This window comes from Chiloscyllium punctatum, chromosome 14 (assembly GCF_047496795.1).
Source record: "Chiloscyllium punctatum isolate Juve2018m chromosome 14, sChiPun1.3, whole genome shotgun sequence".
Taxonomy (NCBI): Eukaryota; Metazoa; Chordata; class Chondrichthyes; order Orectolobiformes; family Hemiscylliidae; genus Chiloscyllium; species Chiloscyllium punctatum.
This window is the reverse complement of record NC_092752.1, coordinates 2,028,400-2,051,164: the sequence shown is the minus strand read 5'-3', so window position 1 is coordinate 2,051,164 and position 22,765 is coordinate 2,028,400. Positions and strand designations below refer to the sequence as shown.

Sequence of the window (22,765 nt, the reverse complement as noted above, 5' to 3'; positions counted from 1 at the left end):
ATTTTTCAAATCACTTTCACTGACAACTCTGACACTGGTGTTTCTGGAGAAAGATGAATTCTCTGCATTTGTTGATTTACTTCATTGAGTACTTTGATGTGGACAAAGTTTCTGTATTCATTGACACCATGTTTCCTTTCCTCCACCCTCTTTCTAAAAAGACATTGTTTCGAACTGACAGTTCTAATTTGGTACCAAATTTCCCATCGCTCAGGACATGGATCATTCTTCGATTGTTGTGACAACAATCAAAAGTTACAAATAGCATTATTAGTTTGTAAACTAACACATAGTTACTAATCTTATGCTATCTTCTTTTAGGTTTCAATGTTGTCCACCTGGCTGTGTTAGCGAATAGTCTGTCATCACTGAGGCAGCTGATTGCAGCCGATGTTGATGTGGATTCTCTGGAGCAGCAAGCAGGTCGCACTGCTCTCCATCTCGCAGTCGAACAGGAAAACATCTCCTTGGCTGGCTGTCTCCTCCTGGAGGTGTGTTTTGTCACATCTCAACCATTTTATTGCTAATGTAGTATTTTTAGAAGGTATTATATTGTTGTAGAGAAAACAGGAAATTGCTGGAGAAACTCAGGTCTGGCAGCATCTCTCGAGAGAAAGTTAACATTTCAAGTCCTGTATGACTCTTCACCTTGAAATGTGAATTCTGTTTCTGTGCCTCTACAGATGCCAGACCTGCTGAGTTTCTGCAGCATTGTCTGTGTTTGTTTTATGTTTCCAGCATCTGCAGTATTTTTTTTTAAAGCTATTGTCCTGACCCTCCTTCCGCAGTGTGGTGCATGCTCAACACTGACCCTCTTGACAGCACGGCTCTCCCTCAACACCAACCATCCAATGGTGCGGCTCTCCCTCTGACCTGTGATAGCACTGTGTGTGTCAACTCGTGTTTGCACTGAAATGTTTCATAGGAAGTTGAACCCACTCTGGTTCAGAGTTGTGAAGGGCCAGGGCACAGTCTCAGAATTAAGGCGCACCAGTTTAAGATAAGATGAGGAGGAATTTCTTCTCTTGAGTCATTGGAACTCCATGCCATAGAGATCTGTCAGGCAGACTCCTTGTGTATATTTAAGGCTGAGATTTGATCATTGAGGGAATCAAGAGTTACGGGGAAAGAGGACACGAGGAATGTTTGATCAGTCATGATCCTATTGAATGGCAGAGCAGGCTCAGGGCGGAATGGCGTACTCCTCTTCCTACTTTTTATGGTCTATCAGTGAGCCACAGCTAATAATGTTGAAAATAATTCATGTTGCCATTCTGAAACTCATGATTATGAAGGTTTCTTATTATTATTGCTTATTTTTGTGCAGCACTTAGTTTAGGTAAGGTGTGGGACCTGATCAACATTGTAGTAGTAATTAGCTGGAAACATGCGGGTGAATATCAAATGCAGCTGCTGAAAGGTTTTCATTGTAGACCATTATTGATTCATTGTTTTTGATATCATTATCTTTTATTCATTAAAAACTGGCTCCCTCTGGTGGTGAATTCAGGTTGTGCTGTCAGTATTCCTGCCCTGTACCTGACTTGTGACATCTGTCACCAGCAGAAAGTTCCCCAAAGTTAACCCTCTGAGAGCTCAGGCTCAGCTAGAAACCACTGAATCCTCTAATGAAGCTGTCTATAGCTTTCACAACATAACTTGGGATTCCTGAGGCACCTCTTTATACAGTGGCGTTTTGCAGCAGCATGGATGAAAATGAGGTAATGTACCCTTATACTAGCTACAAAAATTCAGATAGATTCAATACAGTGTGCTGGCTTTGTATTTAAGTAAGAGCCTTTTGCAGTATCCCAGAGTGCTTGATGTTTTGAAGTGTAGGAAATATGGCAGTTACACAGCAAGCTCCCACAGATAGCAATGTGATAATGATCAGCTAATCCATTTTCTGTGATGTTATAGAGTACAGGATGGAAACAGACCCTTTGGTCCAACTCGTCCATGTCGATCAGATATCCCAACCCAATCTAGTCCCATTTGCCAGCACCCGGTCCATATCCTTCCAAACCCTTCCTTTTCATATACCCCTCCAGATGCCTTTTAAATGTTGCAATTGTACCAGCCTCCACCACTTCCTCTGGCACCTCATTCCATACACATGCCACCCTCTGAGTGAAAAAGTTGCCTCTTAGGTCACTTTTATATCTTTCCCCGCTCACTCTAAACCTATGTTGTCTAGTGCTGGACTCCCCCACCCTAGGGAAAAGACTTTGTCTATTTATCTTATCCATGTCCCTCATGATTTTATAAACCTCTATAAGGTCACCCCTCAGCCTTTATCGCTCCAGGGAAAACAGCCCTAACTATTCAACCTCTCCCTAAAGCTCATATCCTCCAACCCTGGCAACATCCTTGTAAATCTTTTCTGGACTCTTTCAAATTTCATAACATCTTTCCGATAGACCAGAATTGCACACAATATTCCAACAGTGGCCTAACCAATGCCCTGTACAGCCGCAACATGACCTCCCAACTCCTGACCAATAAAGGAAAACATACCAAACGCTTCCTTCACTATCCTATCTACCTGCAACTCCATTTTGAGGGCTGTTAATGCTATTACAGCAAACATATTAAGTGGTAATAATGTGTGATGTGTTTGGATCCTCAGGGCAGTGCAGAAGTTGATGCCACCACATTTGATGGGTCTACAGCACTTCATGTAGCAGCAGGAAGAGGCTATACCAAACTCTGTGCCTTACTAATAGCAGCAGGTATGTATTGGAATGTTTTGTGTATGAGGCGATGCTTCATTGAGCAGTTCTAGTTTGTTAAAGGCTGATGTTAAAAGCATTACTTGGAGCAGTGCTGTGAATCTGACCTTGCACAGGAATTCCCAGTATGTTGTCTTGTGAGAGAAATAGCCTGCATCCCTATGATTAGACTGAAATGTTGTCAGAGAGTAACCCTCTAGCATCTGTGCTGCAGGTTCACCAGAGGCTTGTTACAGTGAGTGCTGGCAAGTTTTTTTTAAACCAGAGCTGAGCCTGAGCACTTCCTCATGAAACACTTAAATTCCACCCATTCCCGCACACACTGAGATTGCATGCTGACTAGCTCACACACGAAGCAGTCTGCCAGATTTTAGTAGAGATCATTTGGCCAGCTGTCTGTCTGAAGGAACTATTCGTGCAACTTTTCTTTCCTCATAGCTCTACAGGTTTTTAAAAACTTTTCAGCTAGTTCTCCAATTCCCTTTTGGAATTTCTTGTTGAATCTGCTTCCACTGTTGGTCCTTCCATGCAGATCACAACTTATTACATTTAGTTTTGTTTTCCTTCCTCTGTTCTTTTCCCTTTGTCTTGAATTACTTTAGATCTGTCTCCTCTGGTCACTGGTCTTTTGGGATTGGAAGAAACTGTTGCCTTCCTTACTCTCAGAACCCCTTAGTAATTTGTTATTGCTTGGTTCAGTAGTTCTTTGCCATACCTTGCTCAGTATTAAGAATGTGTTGTTCATGAAATAATTTAAATGATTTGTATTCCAATGAAGTAAACAAATTCATCTTAAAATGATTTTCTTTATAAATGGTAGGTCTGAGAACAAAGGTGTTGGTTATTTGTTAATCTGGTGTCTGGAATCTAAATTTTTCAGGTGCAGATCCACACATTGAGAATCATGAGCCACTAAATGACAAAACTGATGAATCTGTTGAAGATGATCATAATAATAATGATGATGATGATGAAGGAATCTTTCATGGTACCACACCGTTAGATATGGCAGCCTCAGAAGAGGTAAGAATACTAATACCAGACTGAAATAAGGCACCACCTCTAACAAACTCATTGAATATTTGAAGGAAAGAGAAATATTAATTTCAGTATTGCTCATCACAGCCCCACGATGTCCTGAAAATAATTCCTTCTCCATATTTGTTCATATTACTTGTAATAATAAATTATTGCATGTTTCCACGCCCCTTTCAAGTAGCATATTCTAGTTCACAACTACTTGATATGATTTGAAAAATTTTCCACTGCCCCTTTCAAGCCTTTCTTTCCAACTGTCTTAAATTCCTTTATTAGGGAATATATTTGTCTGGATTTCAGATTGCTTAATGGACAAGAAATAAATTATAAATAAACAAAGTCTGGCAGGCTGTTACAATGTATAAAAATGGCATAGATGAAGAGAATGAGCGAAATGCATCCAAATCGTAAAACGTTGGCTAGGAAAATAAAGTGTAAAGAGGAATGAAGACTTCAAAGGAATCTATAAACAGGTTGAGTGAGTGGGTTAAGGATGTGGTGGATGGAATACAATGTGGTAAAGTATGAGGTTATCTACTACAGTAACAAGAATAGTGAAGGATGGAGAAATTGGAGTATTTGGAGGGACCTGGTTGTACATAAATCACAGTAGGTTTATGGAAAAGCAATTAGTTAGGAAAACAGATTGCATGTTAGCCTTTGTTACAAAGCAACTGAGGGAGAAGACATCTCATTTTATTAAGCTAGGTTATCAATCTGTGAAGTTCGGTACTTCGGAGAACTGCTGCTGCTTGTTGAGAACATTTTTAGGGAATAGTTTGGGGAAATGGATTTAAAATAGAGATTCAGCCAAGACCAGACTGAATGGAGTAGATAGTGGCCTGTTCCTGCTCTTATTGCATGTGTTATAACTCTGGGTACTAAAATATTGGCTTGTGAGCAGTTTGATTTATTAATGGACGTTGCTTTTCCAGGTCTATGATATCCTAAATGGTAAACCATACCAGCCGAAACCTGCACCAGTAGCTCCTTTCCCACAAGGTAATAACTAACAACTGCTTTAGAGAAGCATTTTGTGATACTTTAGTATACTTAGAAAATGACAAAGAACTTGTTGCACAGCCTCTGAATTCTATAATCTGGAGTCTCATATTCAGAAGGTAATAGCATGAATATTATACTAAATGTGAAAATGAGATTATTTATTTGACAACAAACCAGCTTCAAAGGAGACTAGTGATACTGTTAAAGATTTGCTGCAGCATTTTGACCAGTTCTGAAACTGACCAGGAAATATTAGTGAGAAACACTGAGTGAAAATAATAGAAAAATGAATGATGGCAACAGCACTTCACCATGCTGCAAGACATAGAAAGTGTCATAGTCCACAGTACGTCCACAGTAATGAAGCACAAATATTTACAAAGAAAAAAAGTGTGTTTCCACAATATCCCTCACTGTTATAATGTACAGTAATGCTTCACTGATCAGATTGCAATATGTGGCCTCACCAAACCATTACCATTCTGACATGAAAGTTGCTTACTATTCCATCAAAATCCCAGAAGTTTCTTCAGAATCGAACTGCAGATGTCTACACCTCAAGGACTGCAGTGATTCAAGAAGATAGTTCACCGCTACCTTCTCATGGGACAATTAATGCTTGTCCAGCCAACAAAGTCCATATTGGGTGACAATCCAGAAAAAGGAACATGACTGGTTGTAAATGAAAAGGGGATTACTATGGCAATCTTTGTAAAGGTTAGAGGTGAAACCATCATCCCTTTCCTTCCACACAAGGTTTTTGTTATAAAAACAAAGAACTACAGATGCTGGAGAAACCCATCAGGTTTGACAATGTCTGTGAAGTCAGAATCAATGATGTTTCAAGTCTGAAATTACTTTTTTTTTTGGAGCTGGTTTTATGCTGTTAGTAAAGGGGGAGCCCAACGCAAAAGGAGTGATCACTGTAGTAGAGAAAGAGATAGGTATTAATAACATTTGTTAGGTTTTTCCGTGAAGCCTCACCTGTATCAAGTATGAATCTTTAACCTTCTTTACAGGTATTCTACCAGATAGTATAATATTTTATACTGAAAGATTCTGTTTGTGCACACCAGGTGACTTAGGTCAGTTGAGTATAGAAGCAAGGCTGGAGCTGTGTAAACTGCTGGAGGTACCTGAACCCAATCTGAACTGGATGGCTCTCGCTCAGAAACTGGGTCTTGGAATTTTAATCAATGCCTTTAAACTCAGCCATTCCCCAGCAAAAACACTGCTGGATAACTATGAGGTGAGCTGAATGTATCCTCTCTTTCTTATAGCAATGTAATTTTATAAATTAGCTGGATAGCCAATGAGATAAAAATGCAGCAATGGGGTCTCTGGCTTTGTACTTCACAAACCAAACTTGATAAAGTAGTTAGTTTTAGTTTTACACTGAATGGTTAAGGGCCTTTCCTCCCTCTCTCATTACGTGCTCCCTCCTCTTTCCCAAATTCATGGAATTACAGTAAGATCCACTACTTTTAATAATGGGCAGGCTACATATTGACAGTCAACTTGGTGATGGACAGAGGATCTGGGTGCAGCAGAAAGTACAGGTTTACACCACTCCCTCTGCAGAGGATTGCTGAACAGAATAATCATAACAGTCAGTTCCTCTTTCAGTTTTGATTTCTCCTTTGCACTGTGCTAACCTTTTCTATTCTTCTTTGTTGCAGGTATGTGGTGGCACTATCCTGGAGATTCTGGAAACACTGAAGTCCATGGGCTACAGCAAAGCAATTGATGTTCTTCACAAAGCAATGGCTAACTCAGCAAGTGCAGAACCAGACAGAACAAGTAACTCACCAACACCCACTGAACAACCCAACAGTAAGAGCAAACCATTTATATTAATTTGGCTGTGGGGTTACAGGAATAGCTAAACTTTTGACTGAATATCAGTATCAAGTAGTAATCATATTTTAAATTTTTCTACATTTTGAGAAACATGGACTAATTAATTGTTGAACTTTTAATTCCTATACACACGAAATTCTGCAATGATGACATGAAGCTAAAATGTGAACAATTATTGTCTACTCAAGTTCATTTCATCTCTTGTCTTCAACTTTCTGCATTCCTCCAATGTTCAGTATCACTGAAGTGGGTGCCTCTTGCTCAGGAACTGGGCATTTAGTTATTCAACTACTGAAGGCTGCATAGACTCCAAGAAATTTCCTAACCACCCCATCTCTGATGCTTCTTCAAAAGCTTTACTATTTTTACCACGTGTTCTAATGTAGCGTAAACCTTTTACCTTTAACTGTAACATTGTATAAGGACCCCCTCTCTCACCAAACGTCACAGAATTATTACAGTGCCGAAACAAGCCATTCAATTTATTGTGCCTGCACCAGCTTTATTATCTACTGTCAGTCTCTTGCCTCTTCCCCATATCTCTACATACTATTACCTTGTTGATCTTTCTGAATGAAGAGGTCTCTAAGATTTGGTTTGAAACTTATTTCACAAAGATGTCACAATAAGCCTGAGAGAAGGGATTTTTAATTTTTCCGGCTGGACTGGATTCAAAGTACAATAGGTGAATATTTTCCCTTCCAAATTCAAAGGTCATTCAGGGAAGACGAACCTCAAGGTTACTTTTACATTTAATATTTTATTAATGTTCTACTTGTACAGTAAGGTGATAAATTATTCCCTCAATGTTTTATAATTTCAATTTGCAATAAATCCTTTGAAAGCATATTCGGATTTTTTTCAATGTGTTTTCCCTTGCTTCAGTAAATGTGCATTAACTATGGGTGAAGTATTATCTTTTTTAACGCCATAGCTAAGTGTTGTGTCCAACTATGATATTTCTTCAGATCCACCATTGCAACTTTTCTAACTCATCAAGTTTTAGTGGTTAATTCCTTGTGCCTAAAAACATTTCATCTTTATATCACCACTGCAGATTTTCTAATTTTAAGTATTTTGAATACATAGGAATTAAAATAGCAATAAAATTATTTTGGGAAAGTGTTATAATTGAGTAAGTAGCATTACTTAATTAAACACAGGTGTTTTCTTGAGCTTTTAAGTAAGTCATTACTTTGATTTCTTTCTTTCTTAATGATAAAGAACTGAAACCTCTCAATCTTTTCAAACAGTTGTTCAGATTGATACAAAATCCCAGCAGTGTGACAGTGTGTGTGACAGTGGAGTGGAGACGTCATTTAGGAGACTAAGTCACATGTCAGCAGAATGTTACAGCAACAACCAGACTTCTTTTGAATTGTGAACTTTGCGGCAAGGATATCAGTACAGTTGATTAATCAGGACCAACCAAAGCAAGTGCAATTAATGGATTTCAACCTAGTTTGTAATCTGTGAGACCTGCGTTGTTCCAGCTATGATTATTGTCATAAGACATTATTTTAACACAGGTCAGTTCTTCGATTTAAAGACAAGTTCTCAAACTTCAATAACTATTATTCAATTCCCCTCAGATTTGTATGTATTTTATAAAATACACATGGACCCAAAAAGTTATCATTTGCAAAGTGAGCAGTCCAATATGCTTGAGCTCACCTGTAAAGACCTAAGCACACACGTCAAGCCTGACAATCCCAGTGCAGAACTGAGTGTGCTGCATTGTCAGAGGTGCTGTCTCTTGAACAAGATGTTAAACTCAGGTACCATCTGTCCTTACTGAAGGATATAAATGCTCCTATGAAAGAGAATTGGGTACCTTCCCTCCAGTGTCCTGGGTAATGTCTATCCCTCAACTAGACTCTGGTTGTAATCACACACTTTGTGGGATTATGCTGTGTATCCTACATATTACAGTGACTGCACTTCTTTGACTGCAAAGCGCTTTGGAATACCCTGAGACTGTGCGAGGTGCTAGAGAAATACAGGTCTGTCTTTCTTAGTACTGATTAGTATTAACAAAGAGAAGCTTTTCAAGAGTTGTCTGCGATCTTTACATATGGCCATTCATTTTTTTTGCAAATGCAGAAAATGAAAACAATTGATGGAGTTTTGCTTTGGTAATCTCTAAGCTGAATTGTGATTTTCATGTTTAAGAAAAAGCTGATTGTACATTTTATCTCAGCTTGTTCTCAACAATCTTAAATGGATATTTGTAAATAGTCACAGCAGCTTTGGTTGCCTAAATTAGTCTTTTTAGAAAATTTCTTGCTAAATGTAGTTTAAATTTTGTGAGCTTTTTTAATAAACAATTAAAAATTGAACAAATTGGTAGTTTTATTCTGCAGCTTGAATCATTGATTTCATATTCAGTTAGAATCACCACATTAAACTGATTCAGAAATTCCTTATTCCATCACTCTTGAAACATGTCAAATGTTTTGTACTAAGTTTATATACATGGGGAGTTCATGAGAATTAATGTCAGAGTTATACAGGGTCATGATGCAAAGATCTAAAATGAAGTCAGTGTGAATCTATGTGCACTAATGTTTTGCAAAAACCTTTTGAAACTGAAACTGAATATGCTGAGCAGTGACCTAAATTTCCAGAAAGGGAAAAAGCTATTACTGTGCCCATGCCATCTCCCATTTTTCAGTGATATAGTAAGATGACCAAAATACATCACGAGAGAGAGAAACAATATTAACACTTCAGGACTGTAATCTTTTGTCTCTACAGGAAAATGTCAGATGTTTAAAAGGAAAGAACCAAAAACAAAGGTTCTTAGGTTTAAAGGCAGGAGAAACAATATGAAGAGCAAAATCATTACCAAAACTCTGTCTGCAGAGATTCAAGCAGTTTCTGAACAAAGTGTTGATGCTAGTTGTAAGTAAATGGCTTAGTTGAGGCTGTCTTTCAAGCTTCACTGAAAACATGATCTTCAGCATTTTTACTTTCAATCTCATTCCCAGTTTCTGTCTCTGGCAATTATTACACACACACACCTTACAGCCTCCAATGCTTGCTCTGGACTTGAACATTGAGGTCTTCTGTTAACGGAAACAGGTTAGAACAGTGGCATCTACTATCAATCAACACAAATGGCTGAAACAGCTCTATCTTCAAGCTGTTTCAATGTTTTCACTGGGTAAAGCTGCACAGAGTTACAAAAGTAGAACTTATCAATGTTTTTCATGGGGCACAGTGGCTCACTGGTTAAGCACTGCTGCCTCACGGCACCAGGACACAGCACATCCAAAGATGTGCAAGTAAGGTAAATTGACCATGCTAAATTGCTCCTAGTGTTCATGGATGTATAGGTTAGGTGAATCATTCAAGGGTAAATGTAGAATAACGGGAATAGGTTTGGATGGGATACTCTTCAGAGGGTCGGTGTGGACTTATTGGGCTGAAGGGCCTGTTTCCACACTTTAACAAAACTGGCCTTGCCGGTGACACTTTTTTTTTCTTGTCAACTGAGAACTGCCCTGAAATTGCTGAGCGAAATAAAGAGTCAACCCTATTACCATGGACCTGGAGTCATACATAGATCAGACCAGGTCAGGAGAAACCTGATTAAATATGAATTCCACCGGCTGCTGTGGTGGGCTTTGAGCCCATGTCTCCCCGCAATACTGTTGTTTCTCTTGCTTCAGCTTAACAATACTTACTTTCGCTTTGGAAAGAACTCCAAGCAAACAGCTTTTACACATGGAATTAACACTTTAAATGTCTGTAAACAAAATCTTCATTAATTGACTGAACCTATTTGAAAAACAAATAACCCTGAACACAGTCCTGTTCTTTGCATTTAAACAGTGCCATCTTAAAATATTTGTAAACATTCTTTTAATTTAAACATTGTATTTTTGACAATTAGCCCACGGGCTTTTAAATTGAGGGCTATGTGGATTGCTGAGTTTTGGAGGAGCCACACTCACCCCAGCCTGGTGGTGATTTCAAATAAGCTGATTTTGTTTAAGAAGGAATTTCAAATACTAAACTGCAAATTAAAGATTTACACCTGGTATCTTTTGTATCCTTGATGAAAGTGCAACACAAAGTCAATTCAAAACATTTCCTAAGAAAACTTACATCTTTCTTTAACTGAATTGAATTTCAGTTACAGCCATTCTGGTACAATGCGATGGTTGTATTCCTCTGCAACCTTACACTGTCGAAGATCACTATATCCCTTCAGTATAAAGTTCATGTTATCCACACAGTCTCCACAATTCATCAATCATATTATAGTCAATTTGTGTTGATGAAATGTGTGTTATACCAGAACAAAAGGAAATAATGCCTTTCCCGATCTTTCTTTGATTTCAAACACATCCAATTTTGAACAAGAATAACAGAAAATTAACGACTTCCATCATTTTGCCAATATAAAAGAAATTGAACTGAAATTATATTGTCTTGGATGAATTAGTTGCATTAGATTATGCAAATCAGACAGTCTCTACCTTTATTCACTATCAATAAATGTCTGGAAGTGAGTGAACATGTAGAGATTTCCTTAATTCTGAAATGTTGGTTGGGTGCCAAGGGTGAAAGGTCACCAGCTTGATATTCTCCAACATGAGGAAGCCATTATCACCAAATCTTCCCAGGATATTTCCCAAATCCAGCCAGACATAAGGAGCAATACCTGAGGCCTTTAGAGTGATCCAGTACGTCTCCCCTTGCTGACTGATGGTGGCCTTAAAAAAAAGACAGGATGTTGCTGTTAGACTTTTTTTCAACCATACAGGAAGACTCCCTAGCACATGTTCCCCTAGCTATTAAGATAAATTTAGTAAAGGTTGTTAATATGACAGAACAGGATAAAACTTTACAAATAGGCTGTCCCAGCACTGAAGTGCAGCTAAATGAAATTATACTAATTGTGTCTGTCATTTCTTAACCTGAAATCCGAGAGGGGACAACATTCATAAAACTTTAGTTAACTCCTAACAAAATATCAAAACTTCATTTGGGCAATTTAACCAAAAACTAAGAATAGAAAATGGCGATAAAAAAAATAATCAATTTCTGTAATGTTCTACCAATCCCTGACCTCAACACCTAATTAGGGGAGATGCTTCCACATAAACACAACTTTCCTGACATCATTAGGTTTCAAGTGAAGGTTTTCCTGGTCTGCCAATGCCAGGAATTTCTATTGGTGTTGAGGGATTAACTTCACATCAATTCAGCACTTGCCAGTGTGTGGCATTAAAGAGCCCCACCAAATTTGGAGCCAATTGAGTCATTCTGACACAAAGAAAGCTGGTTGCAGTTGTTGAAAGTCAATTATCTTAGTCCCAGCACATCTCTGCTGGAGTTCCTCAGTGTAGTGTCAGAGATCCAATCATCTTCAGTTGCCTTTCCTTCATAAGATGGTCAGGAGTGAGAATGTTTGCGGACGATTGTACAATATTCTGCACCGTTCACATCGCCTCAAATACAAAAGCAGTCTATGTCCAAATGCAATAAGACCTGGACAATCTCCAAGTTTCAGCTGACAAGTGGAAAGTAACATTTACACCACAAGTGCTAGGCATTGACCATCTCCACTAAGATACAATCTAACCATAATCTTTTGACATTCAGTGGTGTTACCAGCTCTGAACTCCCAAATATCAATATCCTGGTGGACATCATTGACCAGAACCTGAACTGGATTCACCGGATAAATACTGTGGTTACAAGATTAGATCAGAGGCTAAGAATAATGCAACACATAACTCGCCTCATGATTAGCGAGTTTTGAGAAGATTTGTAGCTCAGACTGAGGTTCTGGACGTAGGTTTGTTCGATGAGTTGGAAGGTTCATTTTCAGATGTTTCGTCGTCATATGAGGTAACATCCTCAAAGCGCTTCTGGATGAAGCATCGGTGGTATGGCCTGCTTTCTATTTATGTGTTTGGGTTTCCTTGGGTTGGTGATGTCATTTCCTATTCTTTTTCTCAGGAGGTGGTAAATGGGATCCAAGTCAATATGTTTGTTGATCGAATTCTGGTTGGAATGCCATGCTTCGAGGAATTCTTGTGTGTGTGTCTCTGTTTGGCTTCTCCTAGGATGGATGTGTTGTCCCAGTCAAAGTGGTGTCCTTTCTCATCTGTACGTAAGGGTACTAGTGAGAGAGGATCATGACTTTGTGTGGCTAGTTGATGTTCATGTATCCTGGTGGATAGTTTTCTGCCTGTTTGTCCAATGTAGTGTTTGGTACGCCTCTTGCAAGGTATTTTGTAAATGATATTCGTTTTGCTTATTGTCTGTATAAGGTCATTCAAGTTCATTAGCTGCTGTTTTAGTGTGTTGGTGGGTTTGTGGGCTACCATGATGCCAAGAAGTCTGAGTAGTCTGGCAGTCATTTCCGACATTGACTAGGATCCCATTTACCACCTGCTGAGAAAAAGAACAGGAAATGACATCACCAAACCAAGGAAACCCAAACACACAAATAGAAAGCAGGCTGTGTCAGCCAGTGCTTCACTGAAGATGTTACCTGGTATGGTAACAAAACATTTGAAAACGAACCTTTCAGCTCAGTGAGCAAACCTACATCCATCACCTCCTGATTCCCCAAAATCTGTCCACGAGGAGTGTGATGGAATACTCTCACCTGCCTGAATGAGCACTGTTAACAATACTCAAAAAATTCAATAACATCCAGGACAAAGTAGCCCACCCAACTGGCACCTCCCAAACTCACGAACAGTACAATGCAGAAGGGCAGCAGATGCTGGGAACACCATAGTGTTCACTGCTAAGCCCCTAAATTTCCCTTCCGAACAGCACCGATGCGTAAACCACATGGACTGCAAGCTTCAAAGAGACAGCTTGCAACTACCTTCTCTGGGGCACTCGGGGATGGCTATGAAATGCTGGCGCAGTGACAGATAGCCACGCTATAGACAGAAAAAAAACAATGCAACTTCAGACAATTTTCCTGATTTTAAACATGCATTATCACCTACACGATAAAGCAACAGGACAAATACTGCAAGTTGCAATTCAGTGACAACTGAACAACTAGACTAGCAATGGGAGGCTAAGACAATTGTCAACAACTGAGAAATGGAACACAGGACAGCAGAGTGAAAGAAAGGCATATTTACTGATCAGGTTGTTTCTCATTCATAGCATGTGGGCTTCACTGGCCAAGTCTACATTTATTATCCACCATTAACTGTCAATCACATTACCTGGTCTGGCCTACCTACACGGGACTCCAGACCAAAGGCAAAGATGGCAGTTTCCCTCCCTAAAAGATATTAGTGAACCAGACAGGTTTTTCCAACAATCGACAATGCATTCATGATCATCATTATGAGATGTTAAAGGGCTAATTTGTTCTGCTGACCTCTACGAAATTGCATGTCCCAGGGGATGGTGGTATGTTTCTGTCTTACAGGCAGAATGTAAAAATTTACATTGCCATCTCCTGCTATTCAGAAACAATTTAAATAACCATCTCCTGCAGTTAAGACAGAATGAGAACACTACAGTTAAGAATCTAAACACACCCTGAAGTTAAGGAATGATCTAATCACATTACTTCCAGAAACAATCAAATCTCTACATTGTGTCTTGAGTGGTTTGTGACTATGGGGAAGTGACAGGGGGTGGTCTTGTGGGTATTATTAATGGTGATGTAAAATGCTCTATGATGGAGAACTGTTCCCTTGTTGAGAGACATCTCTTGACATGGCTCCACAAGCCCTGCAAAGTGTGTTAAGGGTTCCTCCAAAAGCTTGTACTTGCTTAATAAATTTTGTCTGTTCACAGATGTTGGCATATTGCAGTTGCATTAACTCTGTAAGAATCTCAAGAAAAAGAACCTAACAATTAAACCCTTAATTCCAGATATTTACTGAATTCAAATTCTTCCAGATGTGATGGCAGGATTTCAGGTCCCCAGAACATTTACCAGGGTCTCTGGATTAATAATCTAGTGATAATATCACGAGGCCATCACTTTTAATTGAGACAAAAGAGTGAACCTTGCAGCTGAGGCAACATTTATTGTCCATCCTTAATTGCCCTTGAGGGTGAGGCAGCTCCTTCAATACGATCAAATGGCTTGTTGAGCCATTTCAGAAAGCAGGTTAGACTTATCCAATTGGGTCTGGAGTTACATACAGGCAGATAGGGGCAACAGATTTCCATTCCTTAAGAGTATTCATGAAACTACTGGATTACTATTAAAAAAACGACTTCATGTTCACAATTATCAAGACTAGCATTTCATTGCAGGTGGATTTTATTTAAATTCCCCAATCCACTCTTGAACTCACTCCTCTAATTAGGCCTCTGGATAACTAGCATAGCATAGCCATCACGTTACAGTACCCACTCACGTGCTTGTCACAGGTCTCTAAACGCGAATGCTGTGTTCAGAAACTGTCAAACCTTAACTGATATGTAAGGATAATTTAAAACTGGTGAAGGGAACCATACCTTGCACGAACTGAGACTGCTGTCTGAATAGAATCACCTACAAGTATTAATATAGCACAGGAAGCTGCCATTCATCCCACCCTGCCTCAACTATCCAATTAGTTGTTTTATTTTCTCTCTTTTATGTGTAGTCCTGCAATCTTTTTCACTTGCAAGTTATTATGTAAAGTAGTTCCATTATTATTTCATACAGTGTATTCTGGATCATCATTCACTCTGTTAGAACATACCAAGGCCAGCTCTGATTCTTTTGTCACTTATCTGGAGCCTGTCCCCTCACCACTGGGAACAGTTTTGCCTTACCTACCTCAGCAAAACCATTCATGCCTTTGAACACCTCTTTGTAACTGTTTTGACTTGAAGGAGAACCATCCCAACTTCTGCAGTCACTCCACAAAACTGAAATTTCTTAGCACTGATACTAGTTTTGTAAAGCTGTACCCTCTCAAGTCCTTGGCATCCTTCCTAAAGGGTGGTAACTAGAATTGGACAAAATATTTCACCTTAATTCCTGCATGCCTGTGAATTCCAATTATAAAGGCTGGGTTCCTAAAACCTGCACCCTCGTCCTTTTTCTCAGAATCAGAGCTTTGGCTGATTCACTTAACTCCTCCAATAAACTAATAACAAAGTTTGCACTTATATAGGACATTCAACACAGTAAAATGTCCTAAAGCATACAGGAGAATTATCAAAATGTAACAAAAAGACACAGAAGAGAGATTCAAACAGATGATAGATGAACAGAACTTGGTGCAAGTTAGGACACTACAGCAGAGGTCTGGATGATTTCAGTTGATGAAGTGAAGAATATGAGAGGCTTTGAGAGACTTGAAAGTTTGGATTTCTTGAAGGCCTTTGACAAGATGCTAAATAAGAGTCCATGGCATTAGGGGCAAGGTACTGGCATGGATAGAGGATTAGCTGATTGGCACAAGGCAGAGAAAAGGGATTCTTCAGGATGGCAGTCAGTGACTAGTGGAATTCCACAATGGTCAGTGTTGGGACCATAACTATTCATGTTACACATTAATAATTTGGACAAAGGAACTGAGGACATTGTTGCTAAGTTTGCAGATGTCATAAAGATAGGTGGAGGGACAGGTAGTGTTGTGGAACTAGGAAGGCTGCAAAAGAACTTGGTCAGGCAAGGCGTGTGGGTAAAGGAGCAGATGGACTTGCAGAATTAAATTTTATTTTACTCAAAAACTGCACAAATCCATGTAAGATTCTGTAAATCCTTTTTTTAGATTACAATCAGTCTGAACAGTGGGGCACAGACAGCCTCACACAGGGCACCTCACACCTTCAATGCATTATCTAAGATGACATGGCACCTATTGTTAAAGTGTGCTTGAGAATGTAACTTTTAAAAAATGTTCTGCGATTTACATATGAAAGAACTGAAACCAACATGCCCATTCTAAAAGATGAGAGACTTAACAAACAATCCAGGTTTTTTTCAATATATAATTTCAGTTACATCCCACAGTAAATGCTTGCTATAAATTTTGTATCTAATGATCTTGTACTCCACAGCCCCCTGATGAAGGAGCTGCGATCTGAAAGCCAGTGTTTCCAAATAAACCTGTTGGACTATGACCTGGTGTTGTGTGATTTTTAACATTGTACACCCCCGTCCAACAGCTGCTCCTCTAAATCATAAGGAGCAGTTGGAGTGCAATGTGGGAAAATGTGAAGTTATGAATTTTAGTAGGAAAAAGAGGCAAAGTCTATTTTCTAAATGGGGAAAGATGGAAATCTGAAGCAGAAAGGAACTAAGGTGTTCTAATTCAGGATTTTCTTCAGGTTAATCTTCAGATTCAGTTGGCAGGAAGGCAAATGCAATGTCAGCATTCATTTCAAAAGAGCGCCAGAATACAAGAGCACAACTATACTGCTCAGGCTATGAAGGCTCTGCTTAGACTGTATTTGGAATATTGCAAGCAGTTTTGGGCCCTTTATCTAAGAAAGAATGTGCTGACATTGGATGGGGTCCAGAGGAGTTTTACAACAATGATCCTGGGGACAAAGGGCTTGTCATATGAGGAGCGGTTCAGGAGCTCTGGGTCTGTAGTAGATGGAAGTTTAGAAGGATGAGAGGGATCTCATTGAAACTTACAGAATCCTGAGAGGCCTGCATAGAGTGGACGTGGAGATTATATTTCTACCAGTAGGAGAGACTAGGATCTGAGGGCACAGCCTCAGAGTGAAGAGCGAACCCTTCAGAACTGAGATGAGGAGGACTTTCTTCAGCCAGAGGGTGGGGAATCTCTGGATTAATACCAAGGCGTTGAGTGTATTCAAGACAGAGATAGATAACTTCTTTATTGGTAAGGTAATGAAAATCATATCAGCCGTGCTCGAATGTCAGAGCAGACGCAATGGGTGAATGGTCTAATTCTGCTCCTGTATCTTACGGCTGGCCAGGAATATTATAGAAATAACAAGGGCAAGGAAGAGAGTTTCAGCAGATGAGCTGAGTAAGGCCAAAAAAAAGGTGAAGTTATTGAGATGGAAACTGGTGGTGTTAGTTATGAAGGGGATTTGTGGTTGGGAGCTCATTTGAAGTCAAATATAACATTAAAGTTGCAAATAGTTTGTTTCAGTTTCAGACAGTTGATAGAAAGAGGGATGGACTCAGTTGTTGAGGAACGGAGTTTATAACAGGGTCCAAAGTTAATGACTTGGATTTCCCAATATTGAGCTGGAGGAAGTCTCTGCTCATCCCACACTGGATGTGAGAGAAGCAGCCTGATTGGTTAGCAACGATAGAGGATTGACAGAAGCAGTGAGAATGTAAAGGTGAGGCATTCATTGTTCATGTGGAAACTGACTATGAATTTGCTGTTGAGTGACAACATGCAGGTGAAAAACAGGAAGGGGCCAAGGATGGATCCTGAGGCACAAGAGCTAACAGTGAGGTAGGAGTAAGGCAAGGGAAGTCATTGCAAGAGATTCACTGGCTCTGATCAGAATAAGCATTGAACCAGGTAAGTGCAGTTCCAGCCAGTTGAATGGTAGTGGAGACATGCTCTGAGTAACTTTTACAGGCAATTTGTCAATTATAGTAAAGTCAGCCTGGCTACAAAATGGTATAAGCACCCAGGCTGATTGTGTTGGATGGGTGCAATGTAAGCCTCACATCATTTGCAGCACTTTGGAGTACTGTGTACAGTACTGGTCGCTGTACTTACAGAGCAGTTCACATGAGATTACTAGACTAATCTCTGGAATGAGCAGATTGCCTTTTGAGAAAATGCCAGTGTCCTCTGAAGTTTAGAAGAGTTAGAGGTTACTTAATTGAAACATTCAAGATCTTGAGGGGATTTAACTGGGTGGATGAAAAGGATATTCCCTCTTGTGGGAGGATCTGGAATTGGAGTCAGAGTTTAAAACAGGGGTCACCCATTTAAGACAGAGACGAGGGAACTTTTGTTTCCTCAGAGGGTTGACAGCCTTTGGAATTCCCTTTCTAAAAAAAGCAGTGAGTGCAGAATTTTAAAAATATTTTTAAGGTAGAGGTAGATAGAATCTTGACAACCAAGGGGATGAGAGATTATCTGAGATATGTAGGAATGTAGAGTTAAGGTTAAAATCAGATTGGCCACGATCATATTGAATGGTGCAGGAGGCTCAAAGGACCAAATGGCCTGTTCATATTTTTTGTTCATATGTACAGTGACAAGCATGGAAGGAAAAGAAAGTTCCTGCAGAAAGTCAGTAAGTAAATGTGCTCCAACACTTCTAGTTAAATTCCTTACACTGGGAAAGATCTTCAAATCCAACTGTTCTGATGCCCAGCTGAAACAATGATATACTTTTAAGACACAACTTCAAAACTGTGCAACTGTTCAAATGGAACAGGAATTCAGTCCAAGCATGTCTGCACATATTATAACTCTTGAAATGACCATAGAATTTTTTTTAAGGGCATGTTAGATATATACCTTAGACTAAGTATTTTTAATGATTCGGTGTTATGGCACATCTTCAAGGTAGTTGGGATTTGAGCCTGGACCTTATAGCCCAAAGGTAAAGACACTACCACTGCAGTACAACATTTGCTAATGACGATAAATCACAAGTTTTCTTAAACATAGCTAACATGGCCATGATTTTGAGATATCTGAGATATTGAGCAATGCAGCTCAGGGTTTAATCAATTCAAATCACAACTGTAATTATTTTAATTACACATACAACAAAAACAGAAATTGCTTGAAAAGCTCAGCAGGTCTTTCTTGAGAAACCAGAGTTAATGTTTTGGGGTCGAATGACCCTTCGTCAGAAACTTTCTGAGGATGGATCATTTGCTGAGGTTTTCAAGCAATTTCTGTTTTTGTTTCTGTTTACAGCATCCACAGTTCTTTTGGTTTGTAATTTTTTTAGATAGTTTATAGGGGTGCTCAAGAAGGCATAATATTATTACTTACATTAACTTGTGGCTTTCTGAGCATCTGGGCATCTTTTAATGAAGATAATAAGTAATAGTTTGAAGGTCCGAGCTGTGTTCCATTTTCTTCTAGGTAAAATGTTACTACGCAGTTATATCTGCTGCAGTCACATCGCCTCAACAGGTTATCAGTAATTTCCTTGTAAACAGGGGCTGAAGTCCTTGCCTTAAGAATAAATGACTCAGTGGCATAAACACACACTGGCTCCATCAAATTCCACTGGTATACCTTAACCTACACAGAGTAAAAAATATTAAGAATTGAATAAAATTAAACCTAAAGCTCATACAATGAGTTCCCGCTTATACCATAGCATCGGTTTAAGATTAAACTCTGTAACACCTCATCTTCCAAAAGAAACACAGAATCTTCCAATACACAGTGAGTGGTGCTGTTGTTAAAAAGATTAACTGGGTTTGCTAGAGAGATTGAATAAACAATAACAATAGTTACATGAACACCAGCACTTTTCATAATGCCCAGACTGTAAATCAAGTAGAGTTCCAAATATGTGTTGGGTTTACATTTGAATTGTTAAATATTGTCTGTATAGAATATACAGCAGAGAAGCAGACTATTCAGTTCAAAGAATTCATGCTTCTGAGAATGTTCCTCAAGAGGTTCTTCATATTCTAAGATCTAAATTAATTAGGTTTGGCTGATCATGACTTTATAGCATTCAAGTGGATATAGACAGAACGCTGTGAACCTTTCAAAATCTCTATTGCAGTTTACAGAATTCACACAAATTACAATCATCAACCAGCTCAAGTTCAAGAGCAAGCTTTTCCTGCAGTTGAAACAATTAGCTAAAGCAGGTTCCAGTCACACGTGACACTTAATTCACATTTAACCAATGGGTTTAAAATATAACTCTTCCCACGTAAAAGGCTGCAGGAATCAATCATCAGGGATTTACAGTATTTACAGCACCGAACAGGCTAATCACCCCAAGGGGTCCACGTCAATGCTCACGTTTGAGAAAAATCCACCTCCTGGCCTCTCTCGAACCCCAACCCAATGTGCTTTTAATGCATTCATTCTATTTGTTTCAAACATTCCCGACATTAGCAAGTTTCACATTCTCACGAGTTTCTGGTTAAAGAGGTTTCTTCTTGAATTCTGATAGGATTTCTTTTTTGATTATCTTAAATGTATAATGTTGGTCTCCCCACAAATAGAAATATCTTTTTTCTGTTACTCTACTCAACAATTTCAGAAACTTGAAGACCTCTATCAAGTCAGCCTTTGGTCTTCTCTTTTCCACAGAAGACTGCACCAAGCCTTCAGTCTTTCCTAGTAGTTACAATCTCTTGGTTGTACAATCACCTTAATTTTAATGCATACCTGAAGCATGACTTTAAGGTCTGAAGGTAAATCAGAAACACCATAGATGAACAGTGTTCCATGCTCTTCAAAAGCAACTGGCAAAACAGAAGCAAAGAAATTCCGTGCAAAATAATGAAGCATCTTCCATTTACCTCCATATTCTAGGAGAAGGAGAAAGAATGAGATATTTTTAGCCGCTACAAAACTGTAACTAAAAATACATCTACGTTTGCTTTGGCTTGCTTTGAAATTCTAACCATGAAGATAGGTATTACACTTTTAAATAATTAATGAGGAGAAAGCAACATAAATCCAGATTTAGCAAGCCTAAATACATTAACAAATTAAAACTAAAATGCAGAGTACAATCTTACAGAGGGAAGAGATAAGCTCATTGGAATTGTCTTCCCATGCCAGACCAACAGTGCAACAAAGAAAACAAGAAAGATACATTTATATAGCACCTTTCCTAATGTCAATGCCCCTATTTTTCTAATCAACATATTCAGTGATATTATTACACAATTCTGGAGCAGATGGGATTTGAACCAGGGCCATCCAGTCCAGGGATAGGACACTACTGCATCACAACAGGACCCCAAAAATTCTAAAGCACTTTATAGGCAATGGGTTACTTTAGACACTGTCGCACATTAGGCAACATAGCCAATTTGTACACAGAACTCCAACAAGCAGCAATTTGATTACAACCAGTTAATCTGTGTATTTTTAACATGAATTACTTCAGGAATAAATATTTGTCATAACATTGTGGAGAATTCCCCGTTGCTTCTTCAGAATAGTGCCAAGGGATTTTTTTTATATCCACTAGGGAAAGCAGGTGGAGTCTCAGTCGATATCTTACCTGAATGACAGCATCACACACAATGCAGTGCATCCCTAATATCTAATACCTCAGCTTTACTCTGGCCTTAGAAGGTATTTGGGACTTATTGCATTTTTATCAAAAATCAACTCTTTTGAGGCTTTAACTTTACATTTTAATTTTCACTTGAAAAAAGATAATTCACCAAATGTGATATGAATTGGAAAATGAAAATTTAGAAGTTCAAAGTTTGGGAGAAGATTTGTAGCTCGGGTGCTCGTTGTTGTGGTTCTGTTCGCCGAGCTGGGAATTTGTGTTGCAGACGTTTTGTCCCCTGTCTAGGTGACATCCTCAGTGCTTGGGAGCCTCCTGTGAAGCGCTTCTGTGATCTTTCCTCCGGCATTTATAGTGATGTGTATCTGCCGCTTCCGGTTGTCAATTCCAGCTGTCCGCTGCAGTGGTCGGTATATGGGGTCCAGGTCGATGTGCTTATTGATTTAATCTGTGGATGAGTGCCATGCCTCGAGGAATTCCCTGGCTGTTCTCGGTTTGGCTTGTCCTATAATAGTAGTGTTGTCCCATCCATGAACACCAACTAGCCACGAAACAACATGACCAGCTATCCTTAGTAGCCGCACACTCAGATGACAAGCAACATGAGTTCGACTGGGACAACACTACTATTATAAGACAAGCCAAACAGAGAACAGCCAGGGAATTCCTCGAGGCATGGCACTCATCCACAGATTCAATCAATAAGCACATCGACCTGGACCCAATATACCAACGACTGCAGCGGACAGCTGGAACTGACAACCGGAAGCGGCAGATACAAATCACTATAAATGCCGGAGGAAAGATCACAGAAGCGCTTCACAGGAGGCTCCCAAGCACTGAGGGTGTCACCTAGACAGGGGACAAAACGTCTGCAACACAAATTCCCAGCTCGGCGAACAGAACCACAACGAAAGTTTAGAAGGTTATCACATCAGCCAGAGAGGTAATTTTTGGATGGGTATTTTCTGTTATACATTTACATTACGTGTGTG

General features: G+C 39.3%; 2 protein-coding genes across 7 annotated transcripts in view; one reads left to right on the top strand and one right to left on the bottom strand.

Moving 5' to 3' along the window:
* The window catches only part of nfkb1 (nuclear factor of kappa light polypeptide gene enhancer in B-cells 1), a 107,719-nt gene extending 98,741 nt beyond the window's left edge, over positions 1 to 8,978 (top strand). For all 5 annotated transcript variants that reach the window (XM_072583739.1, XM_072583737.1, XM_072583738.1 and 2 more), the window contains 7 exons: positions 322 to 491; positions 2,630 to 2,732; positions 3,613 to 3,755; positions 4,706 to 4,772; positions 5,852 to 6,024; positions 6,455 to 6,608; positions 7,889 to 8,978. In XM_072583739.1, coding sequence (XP_072439840.1) covers positions 322 to 491; positions 2,630 to 2,732; positions 3,613 to 3,755; positions 4,706 to 4,772; positions 5,852 to 6,024; positions 6,455 to 6,608; positions 7,889 to 8,019 — 941 coding nt within the window. In that variant the 3' untranslated portion in view covers positions 8,020 to 8,978. The remainder of the gene's footprint in view (positions 1 to 321; positions 492 to 2,629; positions 2,733 to 3,612; positions 3,756 to 4,705; positions 4,773 to 5,851; positions 6,025 to 6,454; positions 6,609 to 7,888) is intronic.
* A 378-nt stretch (positions 8,979 to 9,356) lies between these two features.
* Positions 9,357 to 22,765, bottom strand: part of manba (mannosidase, beta A, lysosomal) — a 97,099-nt gene continuing 83,690 nt past the window's right edge. For both annotated transcript variants that reach the window (XM_072583742.1, XM_072583743.1), the window contains exons 15-17: positions 20,909 to 21,051; positions 19,541 to 19,795; positions 9,357 to 11,359 (exon numbers count right to left, since the gene is read on the bottom strand). In XM_072583742.1, the coding sequence (XP_072439843.1) occupies positions 11,135 to 11,359; positions 19,541 to 19,795; positions 20,909 to 21,051 (623 nt within the window). In that variant the 3' untranslated portion in view covers positions 9,357 to 11,134. The remainder of the gene's footprint in view (positions 11,360 to 19,540; positions 19,796 to 20,908; positions 21,052 to 22,765) is intronic.